The sequence below is a fragment of the Capra hircus genome, chromosome 5, assembly GCF_001704415.2.
Source record: "Capra hircus breed San Clemente chromosome 5, ASM170441v1, whole genome shotgun sequence".
Lineage (NCBI taxonomy): Eukaryota > Metazoa > Chordata > Mammalia > Artiodactyla > Bovidae > Capra > Capra hircus.
Genome location: NC_030812.1, coordinates 93,702,305 through 93,718,786, shown reverse-complemented (window position 1 = coordinate 93,718,786; position 16,482 = coordinate 93,702,305). Strand labels below are relative to the sequence as shown.

At 38.5% G+C, this 16,482-nt stretch overlaps 1 protein-coding gene across 1 annotated transcript; it reads right to left on the bottom strand.

Moving 5' to 3' along the window:
* WBP11 (WW domain binding protein 11) lies at positions 271–15,501 on the bottom strand. Its single transcript, XM_018048446.1, has 12 exons — positions 15,366–15,501; positions 13,330–13,444; positions 12,787–12,818; positions 12,027–12,120; positions 9,027–9,223; positions 8,003–8,136; positions 7,589–7,788; positions 6,806–6,997; positions 4,641–4,745; positions 3,952–4,239; positions 2,849–3,031; positions 271–1,710 (listed from the first exon to the last, which is right to left on the bottom strand). The coding sequence occupies exons 2-12, from the start codon at positions 13,391–13,393 to the stop codon at positions 1,277–1,279; spliced, it is 1,923 nt and encodes a 640-aa protein (XP_017903935.1). The 5' UTR covers positions 13,394–13,444; positions 15,366–15,501; the 3' UTR covers positions 271–1,276.

Genomic DNA, 16,482 nt, shown 5'->3' with positions numbered 1-16,482 from the left:
CACATGAAAGACATTTACTGTGGAAAGAATCAGGTATGCCTAGCCTAAACACAATGCATACACTGTTTCACTATGTGTATATATATATATGGTGTGTGTCTTCTTGTGTATAAGACACACTTCGGGTCTCTGGACATGAGCCCTTTAACACCAATACCTTCACCCGTAAAATGGGGAAAATATCCATGGAAGTCATTCCCCAGTATTACTGGGTAGATATTAGCACTTTGTAAAGAAAATACCAATGCAAACTAAAAGCATTAAGCATTCTTATTTTCTGTGCTTTTAATAATAAAAGCTCACAGAAGTGACAAATTCAAAAACAGCAACAGCAGTAGCCTTTTCTAGCTATCTAACAGCTTAGAAATGATTTGAGAACTTTTTGCTATTCAACAGATATCCATCCATTCACAGAGCTCTGGAAAAGTAAGTAATCTTTGAGAATAAGACTCCTCTTCTTAGCAATAAAACCTCTCAACTTCCTAAGCCAATATATAATAATCCTAAAGGAAAATAATTATCTTTTTTATCTTTTAAAGTTAAAGCTTAGTTCTAACCATTTTCAATAAAATTCTCTTTCCATATTCCATACCAGAAATGGCAGTTCCTTAAAACCCAAGTTTTAAAAACTTGCTTTTCTGCCCATAAATCAGTTATTATATTTATACATTGTCAGTAAGACAGAAGATATCCTGGTGTAGAACATTTATTTATTTATTCCATGGAACACTCAAAGTTTAGATCAGTGGGAATTTTAATCAAAGAATTGTACATTTTCTTCCCACATATATCGCTTTGTATTAGGAAATGACATTGTGATCCATTTCACTACAATATTACAAAATATTTACAAGAAAATATTAAAAATAACTCAAACATGAAAGGCAAGATGGGGGTGAAATAAACTGGTTTTTCCAGAAATCTCTACTCCAGTGCCCACAGCACACAATAAGAGAGCCAAAACAAATAACAAAGTTCCCCTTGATCACAAGTTGCCAAGGAATTGGAGTAGGGGAAGAAATCTGATGAAAATGGTGGTATGAAAGGGGATGGATGTTATTAGCAGCACTGCTTCAATAACCAATTTATTTTGAATGAAATACCCTCTCTTTTATATGCAGTAAATTCTGAACAAGGCTAAACTTTAAGATATTCCTTGAAATGAAATTAAAAATACCCTGACAGTGAAAGCAACTCTTCCACCTAAGCTGAGTAAGAGCCTCTTTCTCCATGAACCACTGATGTGAACAGAAGCCTGATCTAGCATCCAAAGCTGTCACAGCAGCCCTTCCATCTCTTTCATGAAAGCCTCATAGACATCGTCCTTAGTCTGCACCGACACGGGAACAGATGGGCCAGATTTGGGTGCTGTTTTGGCAAGAGGCACAGCAGAATCATCCTCAGACTTTCTCTGGGGAGCAGCAGCAGCCCCTTTATTCTCCCGACGCACCCGTAGTGCGGTCGGCACGAATCGTGTGATCTCTGCCTTGGGATTAGTGATCTGTGGCTTGGCACTGATGGTTGCCGTGGCTTTCTTCTCGATGGTGGCTGCGCTTGTGTCATCCGCCTTGGGTCGCTGGATCAAGTTGGGGGGAGCACTTAGAACCCCCGGGTTGGGTAAGGGAGCTGGTGGGAAGAGCCCTGGTGGGGCAGGTCCAAGAGGAGGCACCAGAGGTGGGCGCATCATGCCAGGACGGGGTGGAGGGATACCTAGACAAAGGAGAACACAATAATAAAATGTAACTACTATTAAGGACTTTATAAACACAGGCTGACAATTTCTTGAAATGGACAATTTGTAGAAAATAAATCATACTGCCTGCTATCTGAAACTCAGGAATATATTTTGATAGTAAAGAATACTTTTTTGTAAAACAGTATTCACTTTCCATCTGTATCCCAATTCTTATGTTTTCCTCCTCTCTTAATAATGTACTACTTTGAACTATAAAGTAAAAGTAACAATACCAACTGTTTTCAAATATGATCTTAAGATGGCCAAATCTGTAACTTGACAATCTAAGATTCTATTCCATCTGTACAGTGCAAATGCTATCAAACCATGGTTGGGATTTGATTCCCATGCATTATTTACTGATTTACACAATATTCCTCCCCCTTAAAATGTAGCTGAATGGGTAAGAAATACAATTTTAATGCTGGAATGAGAAAATCTGACGAATCATAAAATGTCACCGTTACTGGAAAAGAATTCATGTCTTACTAATGGTGTGGACATACCATTATCATTCACCAGGAAGTGCAGATTAATTTTCTCCAAATATCCCCTTTCAGACTGAGAACAAAGTACCAAATTTCCTCAACCTAGGACACTACTGTTTATACACATTCATAATTATTCCATATACCACTGAGAGAGAAAAAAATGTCCAAGAACAAGCTGAGGAGCTTAAAAGGAGACCTTTACATTAAAATGAGACAGTCAATGTAGTAAACCAGAAATATACCTGCCACATATAAGATCAAAGGAAATTTGCTATCTAACCTGGACCCTGGGTAGAGAGAATGGAAGAAAAAAAACTTCCCCTTGTGACTGTAAAGTTAAAGCTGATACCCATGCAGATGTATAGAATGACTTCACAACTCTAAGTGTAGTCCTAAAAAAAAAATCTGAAATGAACAATTTAATCCGAAGTGTTCTCTGGCAAGGAAAAGTCCCCTCTGTGACAGCATCCAATTCAAATACCACTGGGAAGAACTCAACTTCTACCTAGGCCAAAACAATTTAAAAACACCATTTTAAGATACCGCTTGATTTTAGGATATTGAAATGTGAAAATGTCTTAGGACAAATGAAATATATAGTAGACAGAAAGCAAAGCTTCACCTGGAGGTGCAGGGGGAGGTAGCCGTGGTGGGGGTCCCCGAGGAGGAGGGCCAGGAGGCAGACCTGGGGGTGGGCCAGGAGGAGGGCCAGGGGGTCGACCGGGTGGTGGGCCTGGAGGTAAAAGGCGGGGCAGAGGCCCTCGGAGTCCTGGCATTCCAGGTGGTCTCAGGAACGGAGGAGCTCCTAAAATGAGAAAAGTGCGTAGTTAACATCAAACAAACATATCTGAAGTAGTAATTGTGGCGTAAGATGACTGAGATGTGGTTTCACTTTAACTTAACATCAGATAACTTCAAAATTTATTATGGTCCATTTCTCTTTATTTCACAGTCCTAACATAAAGCATTTTAAACCACAGCTCTGCTGGGCTAGAGATACACAAAGATGACATGTCTTAAATGGCTCCAACATAAGCTGAAAATGCAGTATGAAAAGCATGGTGCTTTAAGGATTCTCTGAAACTCATTAAGATATACAAAGACCACTGAGAATGTCATAGGATAGGTAATTTTGCTTTGCACTAGTCAGAGAATGAACTCAACTGAAGACTTAACTGGCAGATTATTGGACTAAAAATCATAATTGACCAGTAAGTTTTATATGTTGTTTTAAACTATAAATTTACTTATTATACTTTTAAGCTGAAGACCTGATTAATACTGATGACTTCAGTCTCTAACTATACAGATTACACTAACATCCAGTAACTCCCAACCAAAGAAGGGTATGCAGTAGCATCTACTGTGCCCTAGTCATGTTCACAACCAACTAAGAACTGGGTCAAGTCAGCATACTAAAGAGTAATTCTAAACAAACCCTCAGTTACATACTCCAGTTTCCACCTGCTAAACTGCTAATATCAGAACTGATAAACTCTGAAAAAGAAGAGCTCTGGAGAAAGAGACAGCTGTCACAAGTTCTATGACTGCAAACAGTGTTGCTATGAATGAGCAAGTTGTGTTTATCCTTGGAGAATCTTGGTTTCTTAGAAAATTATACTAGCAGGAAACCAGAAATCATTACTACTAATGATGTCTACTTTCTGGAACAACTTCACTGTAACCACATTTAGGCTTATTTATTTATAGCATGTAAGTACTTACCTGGAGGTGGTCCAGGAGGAAGGCCTGTAGGTGGTCCAGGTGGCCGTAAAGGTGGAGCAGGTGGCGGTCCAAGCGGAGGTGGTCCTGGCATGGGGGGTGCTTGTATCTGAGATGGAGGAACAGACTGTGGAGGGGCTTGCTGCTGGGAAGCTGCAGACGTGCCATCAGAGAGAGATTCCTCCTTATGCTGTTTCTGTGATTGCTTTTCTGCTTCAGAATCATCTGAATCTTCATCATCGTCCTCTGAAAATTCCTCGACTTCGCGTCCCTCTTCAGGGATTTCCTGACCTGAAAGAAATTAGAAACCAGACAAATGAAGCAGATTCATATTTTACAGCCTGTGAAATAGCGATGCCTATAACACATGCTCAATAAATGCTTTCTTAAAACAACCAGTCTCCTTCAACAGAATACTCAGATATGCCAAGAATATAGTAGCTTTCTTCTCATCCATACTAGGGCAGCAGAGTGCAGAGAGTCCAAGTTTTAGAACAAGACAGACCTGGACTTAAATGCCAGTCCAACTACTTACTGGCTGGCTAACTTTGGGCAGCTTATCTCAGTGTCTCCAAACCTTGACTTTTGAAAAACAAGAATTTATTACTTGATTGCTAAGATATTAAATAGAAAAATGTATGTAAAGCAACTGGCAGGAGGAAATACCAATCACTGTTCTTTCCATGACTCACCTGCCATTCGAAGCATCATGGCTTGGAGAGGAGTCAGCTCCTTCATGTTCTTCTTCTTCTTCTTCCTAGATTTTCCAGGCATATCTGCAAACCGTACACTCAGACCTAAAGAATCAGAAAAGGGAAAGGATCAACAAAATTCAGTATGTTTACTATAAACAAATACTCTAAACACTAGCTATAACTGCTTCCTACTACTTGGCAAAAAGACAGAGCTATATTAAAGATAGTAAATCAAATGCCCACTGGTGGTAAATACATGCTACAGTGATTTTAAAGTTAAAGTGAAAGTGTTAAGTCACTCAGTCATGTCCAACTCTTTGAGACCCCATGGACTGTAGCCCACCAGGCTCCTCTGTCCATGGCATTCTCCAGACCAGAATAATGGAGTGGGTTGCCATTTCCTTCTGCAGGGGGTCTTCCCAACCCTGGGGATGAACCCAGGTCTCCTGCATTGTAGGAAGATTCTTTACCGACTGAGCCACTACTACTAAAAACTTTATGCCAATATAACTGAACATGCAGATTCAAGTAATTGATAATTTTCTAGAAAAATGTTACTTACAACTGGCCAAAGGGGTGACAAGATCAGAACACAGAAATTAAAATGGTAGTCAAAGATCAAGTTCCTCAAAGGCACCTGGCCCAATAACTTTACAAGGAAATTCAGCCAAATGTTAAGTTACAGCAATTTCCTATAAAAGGGCACAGGAAAAGATGGAGTGCTATCCAGAACTTGAAGCTAGCATGACCCACACACCAAAACAAACTGCTGGCCAACATAAAACATAAGCAAATTGAATTTAACAGTGTTTTAAAAGAAAATAACTTCATAAACATGTAGGGCTGGTCCCAGAAATGCAAAAATGATTTAACATTAGAAAAGCCATGAATGTAATTCATTACAATAAACAGCTTAAAGAAAGAAAAATCATTAACAATATCCCAAGAGATGATTAAAAAGTATTTATAATAAAACCTCTTAGCAAACTTAGACTAGAAGGGAACTCCTTAACCTGACAAAGGCTTTCTACCAGACACCTAAAGATGCTAAATGGTGTAGTATTAGGAACGTTCTTATTCTTAGATGGTAAACATTTACAGGAGGATAGAAGTTCTAAGTAGGCAGGCTTTAGTTTTGTTTACTCTGCATCCTTAGCGTCTAGAAAAATGCGTTGTACTTAGTAAAAACTCAATTATTAGCTGAATGTCAACTCATAGTTAGGATAACCATTTCCAACACATGTGCATCAATGAATATATTAATATTCGTACTCATCATTCAATAGATAAAAAAACCAGTTGGTCCAAAAAGAGGAAAATGAGGCAAATGACCACAGTCTAGAGAAAAAGGGAACTGGTGTGGCTCTAGTGACTTTCTGCTTTTCAGTACCACTTCTTATCTAAGTGTCCTCTACCATTTTTCACTACCAGTTCTATCTACCTCTTTAAACTAGCTTTCTGGCTTGCAACCATGATTTAAGGACTATCTGGAATATCATTATCAATACTGTAATATCAGTAATATTACTAACATATAAATACTATTTTGAAGACTGGAAATCAATTACAAAAGAAGCTCCAAGGCTACTGGAATATGACAGATGGCACATTTTATAAAATTTCCTTAATGAACGACATAGCTACTTTCTGAAAGTACATGTAGCTCAGTCTGAATTTATAATAAACAGATAACATACATTATAAGTATGACATTTCCATTAAATCATGACTCCACTCACAGGTGTACCTTTATTTTAACTATGGTTCTTGTTTACTTAAGATTGAATGAACATAGAATTATATAAAGGACTTCAAACATAGATATGTAAACAGACTCATTAAAAAACAATCAGGTGAATATGGTTTTCTTCCTACCCATAACCATGATAGGACATCTTTATGCTGTTTCCCCAAAGTAGACTTTACTATGTAGACTTTTTTTTTAAAAAATCATATACACAGCTCAGTTTTTTCTTTTCACAAATATCCACCAGTTACTTACTATGTGTCAACAACATTGAGACTTTGGAGCTATGAAGATGAATAGAGCACTGATCCTCCTTTCAAGGCACAATTACTTTCATGGATCCATTAATAAATCAAGACCTTCAGCTCGTGTGCTTTTTATTGCTTAATACCATGAAACTTTCATCTTCACATACCTGATTTCTTTTCTTCATTGTTTTCTCTCTCAGTGTCATCACGGTGCACAAATTCATCCCCTTCACTTTCTCCATCTGATCTGTCACTGTCACTGTCATCAGTACTGTCGTCATGCTTATCCTGGTCCATGTCTTCAGGATAGCCATCATCTTCACTGGTGCTAGAAACATCATCGTCATGACCCCGCTGAGCTGGAAAGGGAGGAGGGAGCCAGGATCAAGTTATATAGCTGGATCCTAAATGGTACCCCCAAATACAGAAAGCCAGGCTATTTGACTCAGAGTAACTTGATTAAATTTTTTCTGTATGAACTCAGCTATTCATATAGTCTGACAATATTTCCACTTGATAACAGTTTTAAATTCTCCTTTTTTATAATGTAAGATTTTTTTAAAGCTTCAAAATTGAAAACAAATTCCACTCAGAAAGCTATATAAAGATATGCACATACACAATCATTATAAATGTACATAAGGATGCTCTAGTCGAATGAAAATAAAGCTAAATGGGAAACAAGTATACAAGTTACCCAATTTTTAAGGCACTGATGGTAAGAGAGTGGTATCTTTAAGGAAAGTCTAATTTAAAATACAACAGACATTTATATATTCCTTATGCATGCTGTTTTCCTGAGTAGATCTATGATTTATCCATCTGTTGGTATGTACAGGGTAGCCTCATTTATTTCCCAAATTCTGAGGGCGGTGAACAAGATGTTATACAGCTAAATTAAAAGTGACAGTAGAAAGGTTCTAAGAGCAAAAGGAATAGTCACTCCTTACCAAGTTCAGGACTATATAACATGTCTTCATCTCGCCTACGAGTGGGAAGATCTAGGGCAAAGCCCACTTTGCGGCCATACATTTGTAAGACTTGAGGAGGAGGTGGGCCCGGGGGAGGACCTGGAGGTTTCCTGCCAGGGGGCAAACGTGGAACGCCATGTCCAAGAAGAGGAAGTATAGAAACTGCCCGAGTTGGAGGTCTGTAAAGAAAATTTACAGCGATCACATTACCAGTAATGAGATATACACTTCCTCTTCTAAACAGTTTTTAAAGGAGCTCTCAGGTCCTATCTAACCAAAGGAGAACTGCATACATCCCCACTGTCCTTTACTTTCCACTGCAATAATTTTGGCACTGGACAGTCAAAAGGTGCTTTTACTATATGCTATTTGGTTCTGTTACCACTTCCTTACCCATAGGCTGAGGTCTTCTTAAGGATGGAGGGTGGCTGGGCCCCAGGAAGTGGAATGTCCTGGATCAAGATGTTGGAAGGAGCATGCGGCATATCTGGCAGAGGAATACTCTCCACTTCCACATGCTGGGCATTCTGAAAGAGAGAGTCTTCTGGTCGGTAAGAGTAATCCCCCAACTCAACACCACAAACTCTACATCAGCTGCTTCATTACCTGGATTTGCTTTCCACCTAACATTAAGTATCATGAGAAACAAAGATAGAAAGCCAAGTCAACATTTTTAAGATTGTCAGTAAGTTGAAACTTCAGGATAGTATGTATTCAGTGGTAGCACTTGGACTCTAAAATTGGCCTGCTGCTGTTGAATTTCTGTCACAAACAAGCTATATGACAAAGTAAGTTAACCTTAGCTTCCTTATCTGTAAAATGGGACCCATGCTACCTACTTCACCACATTAAATTATTTTTAAATAACATTTTTATCTTGAGGCAAAATTTACAATGAAATGTATAAATTCAGTGAATTTTGACAAATGCATATTTCATACTCCCTCCCAATCAATCCTTAACACTATCCCAAGGCTACTACTGATACAAATGTCTTCCTCCATAAATTAGTTTTGCCTGGTCTAGAATTTCATATAAATGGAATCACAACCATGAAGAAAGGATAGTGTTTTTGAGATTTAGCCATTAAAATTTTTACCTCATGTTTTTTGGATTATTAGCTGATCATTCCTTTTTATTACTGAGCAGCATTTAATTTTATGAAAATGTAACAGTTTATCCATTATCTTATTAATGGGTAGCTGGGCTGTTTCCACTCTAGCTATTACCGTAGTGGCAGGAAGATCAAGTTCTCTTGCATAAACACATATCTTTAGATTTGCTGGCTAATGGGGTAAATATATGTTTAGTCTGACAAGAGAAGGAGGTTCAACATCATCGAGTCTCCCATTATCAACTTTAAGAGTAAGTCCAACTATAAAATTTTAGTTTAGCTCTCAAAAGAAACATGATTTACCTTGACAGCATCAAAATATTGGCTAAGTTGAGCCCTCTTCTGTTCATATTCTACTTCTAGCTTTCTCAATTCTTTGTAAATATCTGGATTCTCTTTCTCATAGAGTCGTAGAATACGTTCAAATGTTTCACGCAGCTTTTTACGCTTGTCTTTCAGCACTTTCTCATTTAACTGTGGCTGCTGCACTGGGTTAAACTCTGAGAGGAAGAAAGCAGATTATGACATTAAACACAACTGTCACTTCAACAGATGACATCATTTATTAAAAATACACTTATATGTTAAAACTTTTCAAAAAGAGATTTAGACACCAGATATATTCTTGTCAAAAAAGAACTGCACAGTTTATTGAAATTTCATCCCTTTAAGATGGCTATTAATTTTACTTCCTTTCCTAAGAAATGTCACCTAATTGACTTTATTATCATTGTAATAAAAATCAATTTTCATTCCTTTATGCTAACAACCTGACACAGCTATTAGTATATCAACACCTATACTACACTGGGTCTGTCATTTAATTCTGAGATCCCATGTACTTGAAACTCTCTGATCTTCAGCTTCTTCATCTGGAACATGGGGACATCAACTACTTCACAATCAAGCAGATATAAACTGGTATCTGGCTCACCACTCAACTATTATTTTTATATCAGTTAGTGTCCCTTGTTGAGCTGTTTAAACCTTTCTCTTCCAGTGTATTCAACATGGAGCTTAATTTTCTCTCTCCAAGAGGGACCAAAAGGGACTGGATTAGCACAGGACTCCCAGGTCTGCCTGGTCAACCATACCTGCCTCCCTCCATCTCCCTTGCCAGTGACTGACTCAGAGATCAACTGGCACATGAGCCATACTGGGACCATATCCTTCTCTGAGACTTTAGATATGGGAGAGAAGCTCTCACAAGTAGGAATGAAATAAACCTCGAGCTGTCTATGGCGTCATCTCTCAACCATCACTAATTCCACCACATATTCCACCTTCTATCCAAGAAATTCACTGGTTGGATAGAATTTCTTATATCTAAGAAATTCACTAGGTCAGACAGATGGACAGTCTTGCTCAAAATATTTGGGTTTTTGAGGCCCATTTCCCTCCAGGATTTCCCAGTTATAGGAGTCAAGGAATACTTTTTTCTGTTTAAATTAGTTTATATTGAGTTTTATAAATTATAATATAGCTCTGATGACTAGTGTTCCTTCCTCTTTTTTCTTAAAGATTCACAAGCTTACTTATTGTCTTTCTTTAATCTTATTAACACTTTGATGATATATTCAAAATCAGAAGTATGGTCTCAAACCACACTATTCCTAGTGTGATTCATGAAAATGCTAAGTGTTTAACTTTAAATCCCAGCTGTGCCCCTTCCGAACAGTGTAACTTTGAGAAAGGTAATGTCTCTGTGCCTAAGCTTCCTCAGCTGTAAAGGAGGGACAATACACCCACCCAAAGAGCTGTCGTGAAAGTGAAGACCAAATGAAAATGTGATAAAAAAAAGAGAACCAACCCTGGCATGTAACAAGATAAGAGCTAAATAAACCTAAGTTATTAATACACAATTTGGGGTCATTTAATAGGTAAATATCCTGACATGCCAGGGAAAGCAATTGTCCCTACCAGTATTTAGACTAGAGGCAACAAGTGGAATCAGTTAGCTGAACTGGGAGAGATGTGAGATGATGCAGTCTGACCCAAAACTCTTGCCCAGGCTGGCTTCAATATCTGCCACATTATTTGAGAAAGCTTTTAATACCACAACCCCACATAACTGGTTTTTTTGGACCCCCACTTAATCCATCACTGAGAAGTTTCACTGCAGCTCTTTCACTATCTGTTTTTTGGGGCAAATCACGAAACCTGTATGGAAACCTTTGTAAACAAAATTTGTAAAGATTCTTTCAACATGGAATTGAAAAAAAAAATGCAGGGACAGAAGGCAGAATTGGCAAAAACTTGACAGCTGAAAACTATGGAGTTAATTAGACTATTTTTGGATGTTGAAAGCTACTTTAAAAAAAAGGAAAATTAAAAACCCCATGTTCCCAAGTTAACAGAATGGGTTGTATATGGAATCCATTTTGTGACTCGTCCTCTGTATTATTTATAACTACCTAAAGTCACTTTACGCCATTCTGGACTCCTACTTTTAATTAATTGTAATCTGTTAAAAATACTTCCGAAGACTTTTTTCCTTTCATACCTGTAAGTATAAAGTAAATAAATAAGGAAATAAGGGTTAAATAAATATGTTATACAATCTTTGGGACTTGGTAAAACTGCATTCTATTTTGAAGAGGTTTTTTAAACTAAAGGAACTTCTCTGTGAGTTAGAATAGAACTTCCAGTGGCAGCATCACAGGTGATTCTCAAGCAACTCAGATACAAGAAAAGACAACATGCAGCTATTTCATATGGATTCCAGTAATGAAAAAGAAGTGACACTGAAGATGCACGTGATGAGACTAGATAAAATTATCCTATATAATGCAAAAAAGGAAGAAATTCTAATAGGATATTTTTTTAAACGTGATTTTAAGTATTTGATTTCTTCTATGTCCTTACTAAGCAGTCATTTATCTTTGGATCGTCTATTGGAAAAGAGGGGCAACAGAGACATTCATGGTGGCCCAATATTGAGATTGACATGGTAGCTGCCAACATTGAAACCCAAAACAAAAAAAGCCCAGGGTGATTTCAAAAAGCAGACTTAGTCTTCTCTTAAAAAAATGAACTGGCCAAACTGGGCTTTTGTTATCTCATAAAGAACAATTAGCTAAAGCTAAATAACGGCTTCCCTCTTATTCTAGATGACATTTCAGGTTGGTAACAGCCCTTCACTCCATTTTGTTTTTCTAACACTAAAACTAAATCCAAGCATCATGTGCTGTCATGTTTTTTTCTGTAATTCTTTTATCTGTTCTGCTTCACTCATTAACTGCCTATCTCTATGTATCAGACTATTATCTCTGCTATAAAATCCATCCCTTTACAAAATCTTACCCATTTCATCCAATTTTTCCATGTCCCGGATAATTTGTTTGGGATCCTTCATCTTTAAAACTGCAGCTCGTACCATCATGCGCTGTTTTTTGTTCTTGAAAAAAAAAAAGAAAAAAGAGCACAATTTGCAGAAGCTGAACACTCCTGAGTTTTCATGTCAATGTGTCTCAAAAATCCATTTAAACTGAAGTTGAACTTCTTGGTTTCTGATCACTTGTTTCAACCACCAGAAACAGGAGTAATATTTTTTTATTTCCCCAGATGTTTCCAATTTAGACAAAAAGATGCGTTTTGCAAAATTTAATGCTAGCAATAAAACAAGAATGAACAGTTGAAAACTACTGAAAAACTAGGTTCTCTCAGTGTGTTAATGCATGATACTAAAATGTAAATCCTTTTTTATTCTGGGGACATTTTTCCACAAATTTAACAAATCATCATCAGGAAAACTAAGTGTCACATTTACTTCCATTCACTAATTTAGTAGCTTCCAACAAAGCAGTTAAATGGCAAGAGAAGCATTTTTTAAAAGTATTTCTTTAAGTCACTGAGAATGGTAATCAAATAAAAAATGTTATAATAACCCATCATGAGCTTATCTACAAACTTAGTTCAGTCTCCCAGTACTGCGGCTTAGTAAATCTTATGAGAAGCATAAATCTTTTCTGCCAAATAACTGGAAATGTTTCTAAATCCACTCATCTCCAATAAGAGGTGTCAAATTACACTTATGTCTAACAGGATGCTTCTGGAATCATACCTTCTTTAATTCTCTTTTCCGAGCTTCTTTTCCTTAAGAGAGGGAGAGAACATAAAACTTAAACCCTTGAACATTAGCATTTTCTCCAATTTAATACAGGTAATTTTTTACTGTCAGAGGTTGCTCTGTGTGCTGTAGGATATTTAACACCCTTCCTTGCCTCCACTAGATACCAATAGCACCCTTCTAATTATGGCAATCAAAACTGCCTCAAGACATTTTTTAGTTATTTTAAAAAATAACTATGAACCTGAAAAAATGCCATTAAGTACTAAAAAGGCACTTACAAAGCAATTTGTTTAAAATGTCACATACAAAAAAGAAGGCTTTAAACTAATTCTCCTTCGCAAGTCTACCAAATTAGAAATATGGGTACTATCTTTTGTTGCATGTTTGAAGTTTTAATCATGTGCCCACTAGAACACTGGATAACTTTAATTACAAATACTACAGATCTTATAATTAAGAAAATAATAAAATAGACTCCCTGAAGCAATTTTTACCATCCCTCTTCTTCATCATTCCACATTAATGAACACTTACTGGCTTGGTCTGTAGGGTTCATAAATTTTCCACTTTTGGTGGATGACGTGGATCTCCGCCCCATGTTGACAAGTTGTTTGATTTACTTGCTTGTTTAGAAAATAAAACCTAAAACCTGCGAAGACAAAAAGGCTTATTTTTCCTTAATTTACAAAATTTCTTCCTTTTTATATTTATAAAATTTTCTTCCTGACCATCTCTGAAAAGAAACTTCTATTATTAAGACCTTGTTCTTTCCCTAGTTTTAACTTAATGCCCAGGAAAAACAGCTTCAACTTCTCCAACCACAAAAAATTAGATTCCTATTATTTATAAAGGTAATAATGAGTATGAAGACTACTACTATCATTAACTCATCAATTAACTTTCTTTTATGGATCACAGCACTGACCCATCAATTGGAAAAAATCAATCATCAAAGAATGTTTCAGCAATATGACACACACTATGTACACAAGAGTCATTTGCTCTTTTCTTATATTCTCCCTTTATTTATATGCAGGGTGAAACAGGAGTAAAAGGGAAATGGGGGTAATGATCTGGGCTCAAGGACAAATAGCTCATCCTTGTCTTTCTCCATGGTTTCTTGGCATGTATTCTCATCACCTCTAAGACAGTAAAAACTCACAATTTAAGCCTATTTAATAATTTAGATTTAGTTCCAATTCAGATATAATTCTTGACTCTTAAACAGAAACTTAAAAATATAAAACCACAGATAGTCAAAATATTATATGAGCTTGTACAAACATCAACATTAAGATACAAATTTTTCTTACTAATGTCTACTTGACTCCTGACTCGTATTTTTTAAGGTAACTGAAAGGGTAATTGTATATGAGGGACAATATTTTGTAACTGAAAACTTTAATTGACCTAAGAAATTATTACGGGTTCCCCAGAAGGCGCAGTGGTAAAGAAAGAGCCTGCCAGTGCAGGAGATGCAAGAGACTTGGGTTCGATCCCTGGGTAAGGCAGATCACCAGAGGCGGAAATGGCAACCCACTCCAGTATTACTGCCTGAAAAATCACCAGGACTGAGGAGCCTGGCGGGCTACAGTCCATGGGGTCGCACAGAGTTGGACAAGACTGAGCCCACACGCAGGAAGACACTATTACAATCACCTCTTCCAGTTATTCCAAATGGATGACAACTTTCTGATATTTTGCTCTTTCCAATAAGAAAGAGTAATACATTTCCTTCCCTTTGAAAGCAGACACTTTGGGGAAGATCATGAGGTAGATTTTTTTAAGCAGACCATAGAATTATACCTTCCCTTCACGAAGGTTTTGTCAGGCAAGTTTATTAGTTAATGCGTCTTTCATAAAGTGTCCAACTGCCTTGATTTCTGCTAAACGCTTCAAAGCTGTTCCAGTTGCAACTAATTTACCCTGTCAAGGGTTTGCTTCTCAGAAAAACTGGAATTGGGGAAGAAAGGAAGCGGAAACAAGCAAAATTAGCACAAATAAAAGCACTCACATCTTTGATGGCCTGTATCTTTTTTGCTTCCCTCTCTCAATTACCCTCAGGCTCATTTTTTTTTTTTAACCCTCTTCTTCCACAAATGAAACCTAGGATAGTTACAAAGGACACTGGAACCTTAGTCTGCACAAACTACTTGTCTTGTCTAAAACCTGAGGAGATGGGTAAATCGGGTTACGAATCGTTCAGGGTAACTCTCAACAGTCAAAAAGGCTCCCAAGGGACGGAACCCAAGTCCAGCAAAGAAGCCAACAGCATTTGCAACTGCCGAAACCATAGCGACGGTTGACCCCTGACTCGAGGTAGCAGCAAACCTAAGGCAACCAACCGGTCAGCGTCAGGAGGCGGCGCTGACCGACCCAGGCGAAGACAGCCGCTTAACCGCTGGACGCAGCGCCGCCCCAAGAGACCCCCTAGGCCGCGATCGGGGAGACCCCCATCGCGGAGAACAAGAGCGGGACTGAGGGGCCTGGCGTTCCCGAGGCAACCGCGCGGGCCCCGGGAAGGGACGGGAAAGGTGAAGTAACGGAGCGGAACCATCCCGCACACTCACGCTTCTGCTGGGCTCCTGGGGCTGTGAGAAGCGGGGAGGGGACGATTCTCGGCCCGTTTCACTTCGTAAGGGCCTTCACCTCTCCCTTTCGGTCAACCACCCAACCACCGCCATCTTGAAACCTCGCGCCCCTCCGCCATCCCTACGTCACTTCCGGGCCGAAGATCTCCGCGTTTCTTCGCCCTGGAACCATAGAGACTAACCGAGAGCTGCAGGACCAGAGTCTCTTCCGCCCCAATACAGTACCGAATTGGTTGGTTATCGGCTAAGAGCCCGCCTCCACCACTCAGAACAACGGTTTCATGTTGATTGATACTTGTCTAGCCCAATAAGAGTGTGAAAATGAAGCGGGTGGGCTATGTGTTTGGCTGAGGAGACTTCTGTACTAGCTGTCCGGCCACAGGCATTCTGACCTATCATCCGAGAGTGGCTTTTATTACAGGCCGATTCCAGATAGGGGACTATTCAGGGCTATTTGTGTCACCTGGAATTGTGTTTCTGTAGGTTTTCTCCTCGTTTATGACGTAAGCGCATGAGATCTTTGGGGAGTTTCAGTTTGAAAAGGAATCCCGGAATAACGCTTGCTGCCTTGCCTCATGCATTTAGCTAGGTTGGCTTGCTCCTGGAAGTTGATATTTTTCCAGAGAACATTTGTAGACCTGAGGAAATCAGTGTAAATGTTAGAGTCCCAGACTGCTAATCTACAGGATTCGTTTTTTGAAGAGGAAATGTGAGGACACACGTATAGTCAATTTTAAATTTACGAGAGGTGAGGTTGGTTTATATTGTGTCTTTTACCTACCGGTCTTTTCACTCACAAAATATCCTTTATCACGTCACCGTACAAAGGGGTGTGTTCCCTTAGGTCTAATCTTCGTCCTTTCCTTCTCTTTTGTCTGCTCTTTATCTAAGACTCCTCCCATATCTTTTCCCCTTAAAGGTGAGTTTAAACATTCAAAAATAGTATCTCTTACAGGAAAGTATGTTAGATATGGGCTTTCCTCATATCTCAGCTGGTAATGCAGGAGACCCCTTTTGGATTCCTGGGTGGGGAAGATCCTCTGGAGAAGGAAATGCAACCCACTCCAGTATTCTTGCCTGGAGAATCCCATGGACA